This window comes from Amblyomma americanum, chromosome 11 (genome assembly GCF_052857255.1).
Source record: "Amblyomma americanum isolate KBUSLIRL-KWMA chromosome 11, ASM5285725v1, whole genome shotgun sequence".
NCBI lineage: Eukaryota > Metazoa > Arthropoda > Arachnida > Ixodida > Ixodidae > Amblyomma > Amblyomma americanum.
Window position 1 is genome coordinate 15,903,790 of NC_135507.1, and position 17,491 is coordinate 15,921,280.

At 45.5% G+C, this 17,491-nt stretch overlaps 2 protein-coding genes across 2 annotated transcripts; both read right to left on the reverse strand.

Annotated features, from left to right (window-relative positions):
• Window positions 1-335: 335 nt before the first annotated feature.
• On the reverse strand, window positions 336-15,812 carry ND-B14.7 (NADH dehydrogenase (ubiquinone) B14.7 subunit). The gene is made up of 4 exons (XM_077644618.1): window positions 15,538-15,812; window positions 13,053-13,148; window positions 2,531-2,650; window positions 336-577 (listed from the first exon to the last, which is right to left on the reverse strand). The coding sequence occupies exons 1-4, from the start codon at window positions 15,698-15,700 to the stop codon at window positions 408-410; spliced, it is 549 nt and encodes a 182-aa protein (XP_077500744.1). The 5' UTR covers window positions 15,701-15,812; the 3' UTR covers window positions 336-407.
• A 175-nt stretch (window positions 15,813-15,987) lies between these two features.
• Window positions 15,988-16,871, reverse strand: LOC144111344 (activator of basal transcription 1-like). The gene has a single exon (XM_077644617.1). It carries the CDS (start codon window positions 16,812-16,814, stop codon window positions 16,041-16,043), a length of 774 nt encoding a protein of 257 aa, XP_077500743.1. The 5' UTR covers window positions 16,815-16,871; the 3' UTR covers window positions 15,988-16,040.
• Between the last annotated feature and the right edge of the window lie 620 nt (window positions 16,872-17,491).

The window sequence follows — 17,491 nt, forward strand, 5'->3', positions numbered from 1 at the left end:
TAAAAATTACATGCAAAAGAACTGAAAGCTTGGAAGAATGGTAATCGACCGTCTTAAACTACAGTGCAACTTACACGCAGTTACAAGAAGAACAAGCACTGTTTTTCTTACTGCTTTGTTCATAAGTCATGCTGTGGTTCTTAATACTGAAACAGTATGCATCTGTGTATACCACCATGGTCACCAGATGCTTTGTAAAAATCACAGCAGCGACCGACATATCCAAGACCACTTCACTGCTTGCCTTTTTTTCTTAAAACTATTTTGTTAACAGAGAAACGCACCTCCAAAAGAAAAATTCATTCTCTGGAGGCACTTTGCAAAGAAGCACTCGCTTGTCGGCCTAACAGAATCAGTAGATTTATTCTACAACTTCCCAACATAATGTGCACAATGAAACCGACACTCTATGGACTCTTCATATAAGTCATGTCATACTGCTGGGCGAGGAAGATGTACTCTCCATTCTTGGGTGGTGTTCCTGATAGCTGGATGTTGTTGTCGATTGACCACTTCTTTAGGCCGCACCACACGCAGAGTGCCAGAGAAAGCCAGAGGCCCACTTTAACACTCTGGACTGTAAAGTGGAGAACATACGATTTACCAAGAAACAGAGTGCGCAAATATCAAATTTTTGGTTGCAAAGCAAATAAGAAAAGTATTTATGAATAGTTTTGAATATCGGCACGGGTAGCTTGACTTTCCACAGAGCACAGCTATAATAGAAACAGGTGTTCTGCAAAATTTGTTTTCACCCATCAAGAGTATAACTTAGTGTACCTGTAGGGCCTGTAGAGCCAGGCATTATTTAAAGGAGAGAGAATCATGCAGTAATAGCAGAGAAAGTTTGTTGTAGACAAGCTAATACCTGTTTGCAATTCTTTGAACCACATAATTTTCTTCAGTAAACAGTTTATGACAGTCAACATGTTTATGGAGCCAATATGATAGCCTGATATGTCAGTGCCTACATGAGAAAGGAGACATCATGAAGCACTGTAAGGTTGCCAGATACTTCCTTACTGGAGGAGTGATATTGGCGGTCAGTTATTAGATTACCAAGGTGCTGAGAAATGTTGGTGAAAGGCAACAGGACAGCTCGCAGAATGGACACAAACACGGCAACTTGAGCTGCAATGTGAGCGGGACCAATCCTTTCACACTCCCTCGCACGCCTGAATGCAAAGCGCCACCTCTGTAATTCTGCTCCAAACGCAGTGTTCATGATTACGATGGCATATAGCCCGCTTAGCCGTCATGATTCCACCTCACCACAAGTGCCTTAGTGGGCCCAAACACTGTCGCAAACCAAAGGCACGAAAATGAAATCACTCCTTGTCGCTGGCATGGTTCGGTTTTTCCCAGCATGCTGGATACACTGTACAGCTCCCCAATTTTTTAGCAATAATAGAGCCGTAAGGACTCCGATAATATCAAGGGAGCATCGACCATAAGTTCATTTAGTGTCCCGTGAAGGACAGCAGTGGTGAAACAGAGCAGAGTGTGCATGCGCGTCTGCTCGTGTTCCTAGCAGACGAGCAGCGGGGGTTGTGTCCTATCAGCAAAATAGCCGAGTAGACGACGCTGCACATGGAGGAAGGAAAGAATTACCTCAAGACACTGCAAATGGCAAATGCTCTGTGCACACGTGCACATACATGTATGTACATGTATGTATGTACACTTGGTGCCACTAGTTTGTTGAAGAAATTTAGTTTATATCTCAGGTGCATTTCTTGGGATTTAAGGTGCACAGTGTAATTTAGACAACCAGAATTCGGCTGCATGCGAAATGGAGAAGAAAAGTTTTTTGCGCCACTACTGCATTGCATAAACTTAACTGCCAGTGCAGAGGTGCAGATTCTGCATCCCCCTTTCTGCTGCTTTGCACAGAGGCACAGGTCTAAACACCTGGTGGTTGAAATCAACACAGAGCTGCAATGGCCTCTCTCGCAGCCTATGGTGGAAGTTTGGAATACAGAACTATGCCATCTTTATTATTTTTTCTTTTAGCTTTACATTTGATTGTTCTGCAGCGTTAGCAGTATTAACCTAGTTCCTCTGGCTCCGCATCCTCGTCGTCCAATTTGCATGCAAAAAACATGAACAACTACATACATATGCACAACACTGCTCAGGGCCACAGCCTCTACAGCCTGATATTCACCTTTCGACAAAGGCCACCTTGGGCAACTGAATTTGAACCAGAGGCGCTAACCTGGTTCACGATGCAAAATGCTTCCCTTTTATTTTTGTGTGAACAGTGGCAGTCATTCGTCCTGCAGTTATTGCACAATCATTTGTGAACCAGCAAGTGCAGGTACTCATTGTGACTGCGTCTAATATTTTTTTCCCCCTTTTGTTTAGGTTCCAAATGTCGGCTAAGAAAACTCGGTAGCAGTTTTTCTGTCTCACAAACTGCTGCCAATAACCATGGCGAAAGGCTCTCAAGCACTGAAAGCAGCCAATAATAATATAATTATTACAATATAATAATAATTATAAAAACAAGGTATCGGCGGAAACTTACACTTCCCTCCCCACACAGCAGCAACAGCAATGCCACTGATAGCATGAGTTTGCCATGTGTCCTTGCCAGTAAACTTTGTCAGGAAATGGTTTGTTGCCACAAACGTACCAGCAGATGCCACTGAAGGAAAAGAAAAAAAAGTGACATTGTTACTCACTGCTATAAGCAAAGTGAAGTTGAATGCAGCTTTTCAAAGTGTGTGCCATCCTTTATACCATTTGCATGCTTCTCGTCATTTCTCTTGAAAAACAGTTTTTTTTTTCCCCGCCCAAACAGTCTAACAAGCTTGACGAAAGTCAAAGAGTTAGGTTCGCAATGTAATGCGCCACTTCGTATTCTTCAGCAGGCGATTACAAAATTTCGTAGTAAGCACCACAAGAATTGGAAAATCTTAAAGGTGCACTAAAGAGGAATCTGAACCAGTCTTTTTACGGCGGGAACTTGATCTACACATTCCGAGCATGCTTAGAAACTTTGAATTGCTGCTCTGTGCGGCCGATTTTCCTAATTTAAATCGGATTAAAAGTCCTGGCTCCTGCCTTTTTTTGAACTCAACGCTGAAGATAGGAGGAGCCAACCAACGTGTGGAGGGCCTTTCAGCTAGTCCTGTGGCGGCTTCGCTTTCGCTTTTATTTAGTTTTTAGGTTTCTGTGAATATATAGTTTCAGTAGCAGACAACGTAGCCGTAAATGAGGCCCGCAGAAATAAAAATGTATTTCTGTATCACTGGACCGATGGCAGAGCAGCAAGCTGCCATGGGACTGGCTGAAAAGCACTCCACGTGTTGGTTGACTCCTCCTACCCTTCAGTGTTGAGTTAAAAAAAAAAAAATAGGCGGGAGCCCGGATGTTTCATTCAATTTAAATTAGAGAGATCGGCCGCACAGGCCAATAATTAGAGGCTTCTAAGAATGCTCAGAACGTGTAGATCGAGTTCCCGCGGTAAAAAGACGAGTTCAGACTCCTCTTTAGTGCACCTTTAATAACAAGAAACTGTGATTTGTGGGATAATTACTCCAGAGACTTGAGGATCATGCATTTTCTTTTTTTTTTGCTAGAAGACTTACACGATGCTAGAAAACCAGGAAACAGATGAAACTTCTACGAGTGACAAAAATGTTTCTACATAATGTTAAAGGCTATGCTTTATTAAGCATTGTTCTGATAGACATTATTTAATAATCTGTTTCTATGGCTAATCCAAAGAGCACCCAGTTGCAAGTTGATGAGTATGAAATTTATCTGAAACAAAGAAATCACAGTTACATGAACACATCTGCAAAAAAAGGCTGTGAGCATACAAGTTCATAGCGTTCACAATTGAGTACACACAAAAGGCCACATGTACATATATTATACAGAGCACCTGTGGAGTTAGTATGGTAACAGAGAGTACAACTAGTACTCCCACTGAAGATGCAAACAAGTTGTCAGTGCTGCCCACTACACTTCAAACTCCTGCAACCCTAAACTCTTAATCTGATGGAGCCTGCATGCACAAGTTCCAAATGAATGAGCAAATGACGTGAAGCGATGCTCCACTTAGACATCCTCTACTATGTCCAGATGGAATGGGAATGGAAAGAGCATGCAATGCAAAGGCAAGGTAGCTGATGGTCCCTTAGGGTAACAGAGTAGATTGCGAGAGAGGGCAAACATAGCAGGGGGTGGTAGAGAGCCAAGGGGGTGGACGCGACTCTGATTTTTGCGGGGATAAGGTTGCCGCAGCTGGCACAGGGCGGGGTTAATTGGAGGGATATGGGAGAGATCTTTGTCCAGTGGTGGATGTAGTTGGGCCGCTGCTGATGACGACAACCACACAAGGAAGATGCACAGGAGAAGCAAGAAAATCTAACAAATTTTCAATACGGTCAGCACAACAGGCCAAGACAGAACTTGTCACGTTTGGTGTGATGGTAAATATTCATTGACAAATAAAATCCATATCAGTACTAACAAATAATATAAACACCACCTAATGCCACTCTGGAGGCCATGAGACTACTGATGCCACAAAGAAAATGAATAAGGTAAGTGAACACAGTTTTTTTGTTTGCAAGCTTGTTTTTTATTTTCTATTTCTTATTTTAAATCTCTGAGCCACCTAGTTCAAGGGAAGAAGCCCCTGAATCAATGTAACCCTTACGCATGTTTAGCACTAAGTCGGGTGCATATGCTGCAATAGGTAAAGGTTGCTTCCTAGATAACTATGCAAGCTCTTTGTTTCAACTGGATTCTGAAAGTTTATTTTCCCATATGCTCCAAAGAACCACCACGTTCGCACTAATAAAACATGACCAAAAATGTAATGGAAGGGCGAATAATTACTGCCGCTGTAAAATTAACAAAGAAATACTGAGGTTATTATTTGGGACTAAATGTGTTCGAGGCCACTGCTGAGGTCTATGAGTGAACACAGCGACGTTCCCGGTCCCATCAGAATCGTTTACGAGGCGATGCTTTGGAAACGCAAGGGACAAAATCGAGCGTGACGAAGCCTCCCAAGCGTTCACGCACGCGGCCGCACGTGATGCCGCGACCGTCGCCACTGCTTCATGTTTCACGCTGCCAAACCCGTTCATCCCTTTCCTTCTCCTACCCTTTCCTATCTCGACGGCCCGCGCCGCCTTCTTTCCACATTCGTGACCTCCGTCTGTTTTGTCCATGAGCGAACGCTTCGACTCCACGGCACAAGGTCGTCATAAAGGTGGCTTCTCCTCTCATCTCCGAAGCTTGGTGGCTGAGCTGCCTCAATAAACACCGTACAAAAAAAAAGGAAAGGAAAACGAGGGTAATATTCCTGCCCACGTTCCAAATATAACGCGGGATGCATTCGGAAAGAAATTCTAGGTAAAAAAAAAACGCGCCATATTAGCGCAAGTATGGTATTATTTTACAATACTACTTCTCTCAGCTGAGAGCCTAGCAGAAAAGCATGAACAATGATTTCTTGTTCGCGTACGAGTATATGTGTCAGTGACACAAATAACGGAGAAACGGCACAATTCATCAAAATACAAGCGATAAGGTAATACAAAAATACAATATAAAACAATGTAGAATATAATGAACAGCGGTGCACGTCATAGGCATAACCAAAACGAGATATTTTAAAGAAGCAACTGCATTTCAATTCTACTTATTGAGAGTGCTACTTAAAAGAGAATCGGGAACAAACATTAGGAGACCTTAAAAATCTTTTGCGATGAGCTCTAACTGTGAAACGAACCTGGATAATGAATGTGTCGTTGTTGATGATGAACTAAGTTCATTCCATTCTCTGATTAAATGAGGAAACAATGAGTACCTGAATGTGTCGTTAGAAAAAGAATACTCAATTAGCGTATGCTCATGCTGATGCCGTGTTTTTCTAGTTTGCAAGTATGAAATGTACTGCGTGGTATACATTTTATACTGAGGATGCAGAATTTGAAAAAGGAACTAAGTTGACTTTGTTTTGCTCTCGTCGAACGTGTTAAGGCCTGAACAGGCTAAGAGACGTGAGGGTGAGCCAGTAGGACGATATTTCCTGTGAATGAACCTTGCAGCTTTTCTCTGTACGCCTTCAAGTTCAGCTATGTTAGTTGCTGTGTAAGGAAACCAAACTGTGTTAGCGTATTCTAAGATAGGTATCACAAATGTTTTGTAGGCTAGAAGCTTAATATTCATTGGAGAGAGCTTTAGGAGTCTTTTTAGATAAAACAGCTTTCGCAGTGCAGTAGTTCTAATATTAGTTTTGAGTGTTTCCCATTTGAAGTTTTGACATAAACATTATGCCTAAGTATTTATGTTGATCGACCTTCGAAAGAGGCATGTTATTAATGGTATAGGTAAAGTGAGATGGCTGTTTTTTTCTTGTTACCGTCATTGACACCGATTTATTTACGGCAATGAACATTTGCCACTTGACGCACCAATCGGCTAGCGTGTCAAGGAAATGAGAAAGAACAAGATGGTCATTATGGCGGTTAATTTATTTATCACACAACCATCAGCGAAGAGTTTAATTCTACACCCTATATTATTGGTTATATAGTTAATAAAAATAAGAAATAGCAGTGGCCCGATAGCTGAGTGCAAGACAATAACCTAGTCCAAGAAAATTCAGAAAAAAAGGTTTCTCACACCCACTGCATAAATTGTAGGATGTACAACATATCTGCAGTTTTACATCATACCACCCAACTGCACTCATTTGATGAAAGTGGGTTTTGGAGCAGACAGTGCGGAACACCTGTCTAGGTCCCTTCGTTGCACTGGGGGATGGCAAAAAGTCCGGGAGTCTCTTTCTATTTACTTTTGCATCATGCAGCACCTAACTGTTTGTTGGCTCCTCAAGAAACCACAGCTATTTAGGTGATCAAAAAGTCTTCCTTCCTTGCCGCAGGTCAATATAACACACCAACTGAAATCTATCGTCTTAGCATGATGAATAAATGGAACTACCCCTTGGCATTAATATCCCTTAATTTCCTTCTTGTAAAGAGGCATGGCTAGCTTTACCTCCTTTCATGAGCCCCTTGCTGCCAATATGCAAGTAGCCTGCTTAGTCTGTAAACCTTAATGTAACAAACGCTGGTTATATGCCTCCTAATATTTCCCCTGCAGAGTAAGTGGCTTGACCAATGTGACCAGAAAAGTATCAAAAGTGATTTGGCCTGCCCGACAAAAACGAAGAAGGAAAGGTTGATTGTGGACCATCAGGCATTTCAGAGAAAAACCAGCACAGTGAACAGAATAGTTCGCAAAAACAGATAACAAGAAGCCACAAGCAATGCACACCAAGGACACAAGCTGTCACTGATGAATATGTAAATGACGGAATCAAAACGGATATGATCACCAAAGAATAAGAGATGTACACTTAGAATTTCACAGTGCTCATTCAAAAGAAGCTCTATCTTCTCAAGAGTACCAAGCAATGCATATATTGTGACGGACTAGAAGACTGCGAACCGTGCAGTGGTGCGGACACAAGCACTCGCACCAGACCACCAGCCATTAAAACCATGCGATGACCATCCGTCATGCTGTCATGTTGGCTTGCCGTCACGTAACATTCGATGTGAGGTGCTGGGTACTTTTATCATCCCGGTCCCAAGCATGCTGTCCGCCGACGTCTTCTATAAAATGCGCGAGGTTTTGCACCTCCTGGCATTGCCCCAACTGGCCAGATATGACCCGACGTCGCCACTCTCCTCCAGCCCACTCCCAGCTCCAACCGGAAGACACGACGACATGAATATGACCCTACTAATCCAAGATTGCCGCCACTGACCATCCATACATGCAAAACCAGAAGACACGACAAGACTAGGTCCCCACTGATCCGGGAGCACTGCCACAGACACGAGATCCCACTGACTACCCACATATAAGAATACAGCACCCCTGCCCTGCTTTGGGTGCATCAATGGGCCTCGGCTTTGGCTTCCGGTGACAGGTGGCTCTTTAGTCTTCATGGACCTGGCTCCATATGCTCATCTCTTTCATCATAACGGCAAGCCCTAAATCTCCTCCGTTCAGCCATTCATCATGTTCATCGACATTCAATACATTTCATTGTCTGTGCCACGATTCTCGTTCATGATTGGGACGATCGCTCGGTGGTCCCGGGTTGTGTGACAGACAAGATAACAAACTGTACAGTGGCGCGGGCTGTCAGCCATTGAAATCAAGCCATCACCATCCATCAAGTTGTAAAGTTTTCATTGGGTTGCCGTCACACAACAATATCAAAACACACGTGCCCTGCTTTACGCTCTAACATTCTGATGCATATGCTACTTGGCACGATGCGAGGAGAATGTCTTTACAAAATACACAGTGTAGTTAAGCAGTGTCTTTGCATGACACTACAATCTGCCCAATTTTACTTAATTTTCATGCCTAATATCTGGTAAGTTAACAGAAACTCACGATAAAATTTCAACCCCAATTTGCACTAAACAATGATACAACGAATACTGTCCACCTCCTTGGTGCTTCACTGAGTGCATGTCTCCCAAGACATTTGAAATCCCCAAAACAACATGTATGTAATGCAGCTGTCAAGTTGCCAAATATGTTTCTAGCACTAAGAGTAAGGGCATCCCTAACAAAGGAATTCATGTCTTATAGCCTTCCTATGAATTTCAAGACACTTTCTACCAACCATCCCCTACAATTTAGGGTAAATTTCACCAAGCCGACATCACACGGGTGGTATTCCCTCCACATTTCAGTCTCTTGTACCAAAGTTGTTCTGACATTACAAATTTGTGTCAGGGCCTTTTAATAGCTCTTTCACTGGTCATGAAACTTTCTCACGTTCCACATGACACAGAACCAGCCATGGCGAGAGTTACCAGTGTTGTACCTAAGCAAGCCTAACCAGCCACTGCCGATGACAAAAAATCTTCATGAAAGTATGAGTACTGGCCGCTGATAGATTTATCACAGAGGTGAACTAAAAGCAATCTGTCAATGCTTCTATCATAGAGTTGCAAAGCAGGGCAGGACTTCTCACAATAGCAGAACACGCAGTGGTTTAAGGCTCTCTCTCAAGGAAAGACATCACTGTAGGAGAGCGTGATTTTGAATTTTTCGGAAATGAACTAGTCTAGTCAGCACTCACTATCATGAAGAATGCGCTGCTCCCAAAGATATTCTTGACCATGTTGAAAAAGCTCAATTTGCAGTTGGACCTGTTCTAGATGAGGATGCAATGACTGGCAGCATCTTGCAGAGCGAGTATGAGAAGCAGTTACGAATGATGCCTCGTTTTTATATGAAATGAAAAAAGATATCGAATAAATTTTTATTTCCACTGGGTTGAGCAATGATTTCCATGGGTTTTAGGGTGAACGTGTTTTTCAACAAGTGTTGAGGAGATTATGAATCTTTCCCAAGTTCTTGTTAAACTGAAAGCATTGAAAGCATGACCTGAATTGATTTGTGGACATGTGTAGTAAGCAGACACAATTTTTTTATAGAGCATCTAAGAGCAGGATGGTGTTTTTGTACACTATATGAACTCGAGGGTCCTCCGTATGCACATTTTAGTCTGTAGTGACCCACATGGCCGGCAAAGGCGAAATGGCGAAAATGACGAAGGGTCGCCAGCACGTGCTGGATAGAACGCTCAGGACCTTGGCCAGGGCCGGGTGCTGCCGTCACCACGCCCCAGCTATCTACTCCTCGGCAGCCCTCAATAAATGTGGCCGTGGTCGCCTTCCTGGGCAACCTCCACATTGTGCTGATCCGTCGAGCCGCATTTTCTCCCTCAGCTGCGTTCCTGGATGGCAGGCTGGCAGGACCCAGCCATCAGCCCGCCGCTTCCGGCTTTCCGGCCTCAAGGCGTCAGCGGGTGGTTTGCTCAATTCGAGGCTGCACTGTACCTGAACGGCATCCCCATCCAGCCGTTCAAGCACACAGTCCTCTGCGATATCCTCCCACATGACCTGCTGCGCTGACTCGCCTGCCCTACCTTGGGCTGCCGCCCATATGATGAGCTAGCTGCGTGTGGCCATCCTGGCGGACTTCGGTGTCTGCTACGTCCCACTGCCGCTCTAGGACGTTGCAGATCCGCTTTCGCCGCTGCCAGCATCTGGCCCAGCACCAGCCTCGCTCTCACCTACGCAGCTTTTGTCAGAACCCTGCCCGCCTCCCCGCCACTCCTGCCTAGCATCTTCGGCCCGGCCATCCTTCTCCACGACACACCAGGTAGGCTCAACGCTAGCTTGGCCACACATCCTGCTCCTACGCATACCTTCAGCGCTTCTCTGGACCTGCCTCCTTGCGCTTCTTCATGTCCGCCCGCGACCCCGTCAAATGATGCCTCTGCTATGCCTCACTGCAACAGTTCACAACCAGAGACACGTTCGGCCCAGTCCCCACCACCACGTCCACCACAGTCGTTGTCGCCACAGCCTCCTGATGACAAGGAACGCTCTGTGGCAGTATGCATGTTGCGTTTTTCGGAATCCTCGTCTGCCTCACCACACCAAGCAACAGGCCTCTGCAGTGCTCTTGAAGCCACGGCCAGCTGTTCCTAAGGCGCTCTCGGAAAGCCAAAGCCTGCCAAGCCACACCCCCAGCCCCTCCAAAGGTCTGCAACGCATTAGCAGTACCAATCATGGCGATTGTCACCCGCTATCTTTTGCCTGACAAGGACCCTGAACCAGTGCCAGCGCCTGTCCTCAAGCCAAACCAGGCCACTGATGTCGGCCCTTCTTGCGCCCTATCGGCGTTTGCATCTTCAAAGAAGCCTGACACCAGTGGCTCGGCCGTCGCCAAACGCAGGATCAACGTGAGTAAACCACACACTACTACTCACCCACTGCAGATTCAGGTTCCAACCACACTTCAGCTTCATCAGCTGCCATCTAGCAAGTTGCCTAGGCTCACCACACCAGCCGATGTGTCCCCAGTTGCTGTCGCGGTGCCGAAGCCACCTCCGATTGCTACTACCTCACCAGCGTTCCCTCCACCACTCGTGTGGCCGGCTGCCACATTGAAGCCAATCAGTCCACGGCTGGCTGTGCGCGTGGTCCCAGCAGCCTCATGCAGCCCACCACAGTCTTTCCCCTGCCTCGCACCTCGCAGCACCTCCCGTAGCCGCCTGTCTGGTCACCGGGCAGCTTGGACCGGCAACAGTTGCACGACTCTCGGGACCCCCGACACACCTAGATATCTCTGCCGTGCCGCACGTCAAGTGCCGGCCGGCAGCTGCTGCACCAGAACCACCGGCACTGGGTCCACTTAGCAGGCTGTCTCACCTTCTTCACCTGCTATTAAGCTTCCCTCGACGCCCCCTCAAAGCTTGGCTGCAACGCCACAGCCAGGGTTGCCCGCCCAAGCCTCGCCTTCGGACCCTGGATGCCCTGCATGGATCTTTTGACACACACCGACTACTCGTCTAGGGGGAGGGCCCTGTAACGACCCACGCAGCAGGCAGTGGTGAAATGGCAAAAACGACGAAGGGTCACCAGCACGCGCTGGATAGAACGCTCGGGACTTTGACCAGGGCCGGACGCTGCCGCCGCTGCTCCACAGCTATCTACCCTCCGGCATCCCTCAATAAATGTGGCCGCAGTCGCCTTCCTGGGCGACCTCCACAAGTCTAAACCTGAATGATGCGAGGCAGAGGCTCATTGCTGAGGCGACTAAGGCAAACCTAGAGGCAGTGATCATGTCAATGTTCTGATAACATTTGTTGGAGGCCGTACTGGCTACTCTCTGAGCCGATCGTGAATGAATTCCTCCACTGTTCTTTTTGAATGCTTTTGGATTCCTTCACTCTGCTGTGGGCATCCTTGGTTGATCACCTCATGCATGCCTTGCACTAGAGCCCGGGACTATGGGCCCCTCTGTGTTCAGGAACTTTTTTTCTCTGTCTTAATAAATGTTTTCACCACACCACCAAAGGGCGTTCGTATGGAGCTACACTAAGAAACGTCGCGGGTTGTATTTTCGCGGTCCCATAATCTAAGCTTCACAGCTGTGACTCCAGGCAGTACCTCAAACTTTAGAATGTACCAGTAGTCTGAGCTCAATAAGCAAACACCAGAGGAGATAAAACTAATCCAAAAGCTCAAACTGATGAGTTCAGTCTCTGAATGAGCCTAGTACACGCTGACAGAATAAAGTGCACCTCCATGGCACGTTTCTCAAGTTGAAACCATGGACGATGAGACAGTATGAGGTGAAGGTGGGAGCTTGTATCTTTAGCAGAGACTGAAATGGTTGTGACAACATACTGGGTAGGCCCAATCAGATGGGTGGCCGACAGCAGCCCTTGGCACAACCTTTGCATCCAGAGGGAGACTTATGTGCAAAGAGTGCCACAAAAAAAAGAGTAAGTTCAATAAAGTTCACGCTATTAAGTGGAATGCATGTACATTAAAGCTTACTAATTTGTTCACATTGAAAAATTTTAAAAACTAGCTGTATGCTTTGTGGTGTGTTTGTACATGGCCTATAACAAGCGTTTTCAATAATTTCATTCTCAGGAAAGTCTATCAAAGGGTGCTGAGGAAGCCCGCTTGTATTGGCTTCTGTCCTTACCAGCCTATCATAGCTGCAAAAAAATGCAGACACTTGGCCATCCCCCCGCCACCTATTCTTAAATTCAATGAATAATTGAATAATTGAGTGCTGGTTGCACAGTGCAACAGTCTGCTATAAGCTAGCACAATATGCTCAGTCCAAAAATACAGTGGACAAAAGGAAGGTAGGGGCTGAAGCATGTATGGATTTAGGCGCTCGGGGAATCCAAAAAGTGCTCCACAGAATTTGAGGGTTCCTCAGAACACTGCGAGAACCTTTCGTCTACAGGACAAAAATAATATTTATGATGATGAACTCTATTCGAATGGAATGCACTGCCCCTATATTGATGTGGTGCCATGGCGTGGCCACTTTGGGCAGCGTGCAGGGCTCTCCCTTTGTGTTTCATGGAAGCTTCATGACCAGAGGTAAAGAGTCAACACACCCGGCTTGTACCGGGGCCCCAGTTATGTGTTCAAAAAGCGCTTACTTACCAAACGGGACAGTCCAGAACCCAATTCGGCCCAGGTACTGAGCGAAAGTTGACACCTCAGTAATGGCGATTCCATCGATAATACCAGCTCCCGTACCTGGATGTAAAGAGCAACACCATCAGACAACACAAGCATAGTGTTCAGTAAAATAACTTGCTTGAGCACTGGCATTGGTGACACACTACTGTATATAATGTGTTAGGGTAGGTTTAATGTTGGAGACACCGTAGTGGAAGGCTGTAGATTACATAGGCGCTGAGGCCTACTCCATCCAACTTTTAGTAAAAATCAGTCCTGCGGCTCTTTCTGACTATGTAGATGTTCAGAAACAAAACACAGATTTTAGTGGTGAGAAAATTGGATTTCAAATTTTTCATGCCACACAATTCCAACTCGTGACACCATGGCTGAAAAGGATTTTTTATTACTGCCTGGAAAAGCATGCTGGTGTAGCCTAGCTTGCATTTAAAAACTGTTTTGATGTCACCACGGTTTTTTAGCGATAACAGCCAGCGATACCAATACTACTATTTCATTTTCTGACCTTTCCAGGCATATAAAAAGCTGTGCTTTCAGTGAAATCAACCTGTTTGTAACTGGAATGGGGTTCTTTAATGTGCTTTGACATTGCACTGCACACGGGCACACGGGCTTCGCCTCCATCGAAATGCGACCTCCGCAGCCAAGCCCGCAACTTTCAAGTCATCTTTCAATACTAACTTCAATTTGTTGTCAGAGGAACAATGAGAAAAACTGCGTCTCATTTTTGTTCTTTGTAAAATTTGACTGCTGGGTTTTTTTTGTACCTTTGCTGGCATTCAGTCGGCACAAAAGGCATGATTGTTGCTGGGAAAGTTGGAGCTGAAAATGGATCTTCTATTTCTCTTTCCTTCGACTTGATTGAAGCTTGTTACATTGACGACGAAAGTTGAGATAATTAAGGGCTGCGTGGCCTATGAAATAAATAATGAAGTTACTGTCTATTTACTTTATGTGGCCAAAGATAAAATTACAGGCATCTACCACAAGCAACTTTTTCCTGCATGCAAAAATACACTGAATGCTGAAAGGAACCAAAGCTTTGATGGCTAGTATACCAAAAAAAAAACACAAGGAAAGCTTTTACAGCTAAATTTTGCATTTACTAAGTAGCTTCTTTTCCTCTCCAAATACGCACACTGTAACAAATATAAAAAAAAGAGGCAGTTCGGAACACAGCATGCACATCATGAGGGCCATCTACTAAGTCAATGCAGCATGTCACTATAGAGAAAATTTAGGACCAATAGAAGAGTGACATCATGCCAATCATACCGCAAAATCTGTGTTGTGTAAGGACATGTGGGATGGCATAACTGTCTAAGGACTAAGGACTGCGAAACAAGAAAAGCACCACTACACAGTAGGTGCAGATTTATGGAAGGAGTGGTCGGAAGGATGACCTTATTTGCACAGTGCATTTCTTCAATAATTTTGTGAAAAATATCGACATGGTTTTCACTTTCACGACATGGTTTTCAAGTTTACTGCTTGGCTAAGAGAAGAGGCCCCCCCTCCCGTCTTGACAGCACTATGGTAAAGTAGAATGTGCTGACAGGACCTGCATGGGGTGCTCAGTTATCATTCGGACTGACAATGTTTGAGCAAAAGCAATGTTTAACAATTTGAATAAACTGAACTCAGGGGAACCCGCTGCCTTCCTTGCCGTTGGACAATGAGACACAAAACAATAGCGCACTAGCAGACAAGGCACAGAGAAAAGGTGTTTTCAAAAAGCCCAAGACCAAGTTTCTACATCAGTGAATACCTATAAATACGTTGACTAATTCGATGGTAACACAGTGGTAGCCAATGTGTAGCAGTGTTAAATGTGCTTTGTTATGGTGGAGGAACAGGATGCGACAGTGTGCATATTTACCGTTGTTTGCTGTTGTCCACAATCTGCATTGTCACAACTCCGAACTGCAAGTACTGTGAATGTCTGCATGTGTTACCACTCGCCGGAGTGCCACTTTTGTTCGAGAAAACACGATTTACTGCGATTTAGTAAGTAGCCCGTTTTTGAAGAGTATGCTTGACCGAGATTTTTTAAAAATCACAATAGATATTTGTCGAGTTTCAGTACGCAAGACGTGACTGAGCTAGTGAACACACGGTACAATGCTGGGCGGACCCGGCATCAGTCGAAAGCAAAGCTACAACTGCGTCGCTCCTATGAAGCTCAATTGGATGGCTGCGTCGCATTTGAACGCTCCTTGATTGTGGCACCAATTTACACCCAGGGGAAACTGAACGGGACTCAAAAAATGAATGAAAGCTGAAACTAATAAAGGTCAACCCGAAAGCATAAACTTCCATCATACCCAGATGACCTGCCGATTGATGCTGGAAATTGCTGGCTGACAGCCTTTCGAGGTCACCGAATGGGCTCATACAATGCCCACGTGCTGCTTTAACCGAGTACGCTATTAAGGAATACACTTACCGTATTTTAAAGCATAGAGTGAAAAATAGCCCAACTTTTCAAGGCCCTGATCGTCCGCACGCGTTCGGTAGTAGCTGAACGGCTGGACTCCTCTCTCCTTTCGATTATTCTCCCATGTTTTCCACATATGCAGAATAGAAAAGTCGTGAGGTACTACACGCATCTCGAAACTGTCTAAATTATTCAGACCTTTCAAGACCTTAGAACAAGTTAAAAGCTCCGGCTCTGGCCACTAAAGTACGCCCGGAAGCGGACCAAGCAAGGGCACCGGAAGCGCGCAGCGCAAGACGACAATCCGGTCAAGAGCCAGCCAATGCCAGTTACAGCCAAAAACGTAGCCAACACCGAAGACAGCGAAAGATTGGAGACAGCTGTAGCGTTGTAGCACTTCACGGTGCGTCGTCATGTGAAACTGCGTACTTAGCCCGAACACAAAGTAACCAGATTTGAAAACCAGGCAGGCAACTCTTCGTGCGCATAACATATTTATTACGTTACAAACATCACGTGCCAAGCTCGTTTTCTGAACCGTCCGAACCCGATGCCACACCACTCACGAAAATGTTCCTCAGAAGGTTCAGATCAGCGCCAGACTTCGCACCTTCCTCAGCGTTCTTCTTCAATCGCTTCGCGATGACTTCGTCGTCGGTGGGGCGCTGCCTCACGTCAATAGACGACCCAGAACCTGCGCTGTCGGCACCTTCCTTTGCTTCGCGCCGCATGCGCTTGCTCTTCTGAACAGCCGATATGTAGAAGTTGGACTCGCGCTTCGCCTGCGCTATTTCCGTGCGTAGTCGCTGGTCCCTCACCGCTTTCTCGTATGCCAGTCGCTCGTTCAGATGCGTCCACCGGAAGCGATGCAGGTACTTTATGCTCCACAGGCTGTGATAATACTCGGCGCGCCGTTTGCCACCCACTTGGACACCGTTCAAGGTGGCAGCGACACGCTTGGCCACCTTTTTGTCCATGAATTCGACCCACCCTTCTACGAAGTTCCTTGGCCTGCCGTGCTCTTTCTCGGGCTGCAGGAATATGCGCCCCACTTCGCCGAACTTTGTGAGCATGCTTCTCACGGTCTTGACGTTCATCTTGGGAGGGATGTAGCTCAAATAGACGACGCCCGGTGTCTTTTGTTTTTTTGCCTTGCCCGTCTTCCGTTGCTTCTCGGCCCCATTGGTACCGTTAGCCGAATCAGGATCGCCTGAAGCCGCGTCAGTCGACAAAGCGTGGTTGCAATGTTCTTCGTCGCGAGAAGCGTCACACACACCCTGCGCCATCTTCGAAAACTATGGCAACGTTTTCGCTGCACTACCACTAGACGTAGCAGTCGCAAGCATGGTCGCAACACTGAAGCTTTAAAGGCAAAGAGCACTATATACAATCCACGATGGTATAATAAATTTTGAAGCCGCTGTTATGCAAAAAAACTAACGCAATATATTGGCTCGTTTATAAGGTGCCTGCCGCTTGAGCCAAAACCTTCATCCAAATTTATTCCTCTTCTCTAATGCAAACAAAGCTGGCGGTAGCAAGAGCCATCTCTTGACAGATCACAAAACTCTGAAAAACGTTGCGTGGCCTCCGAGACTAACTAAAAAAAAAGAATCTTGGAGGAAACGATCGAGCGCACAAATGTCGTCTGCTAAATGAGATTATCATTGCTCTAAATTAAAGCTGTCAGACAAAAACAATTGGGCCTTTATATTTATATACAGGGACTTACGTTTTTATGCGCCGTATTTTAAGAAATTCCTGTGCTCAAATTACTCGCCTAATTGAGAGCAAACAGCGCTCACAAGGTAGAATATTATTGCCTAAGTTGTTTGAGATTTAAATAAACATCTGTACTTGTGTGTATTTGGCGGAATTGGCGAGAAACTGCTTTCGGCTACGAGTACAGCTTTTGCAACCATTTTTTTTTATACACATCATCCTTCTTTCCTCCATGTGTCAC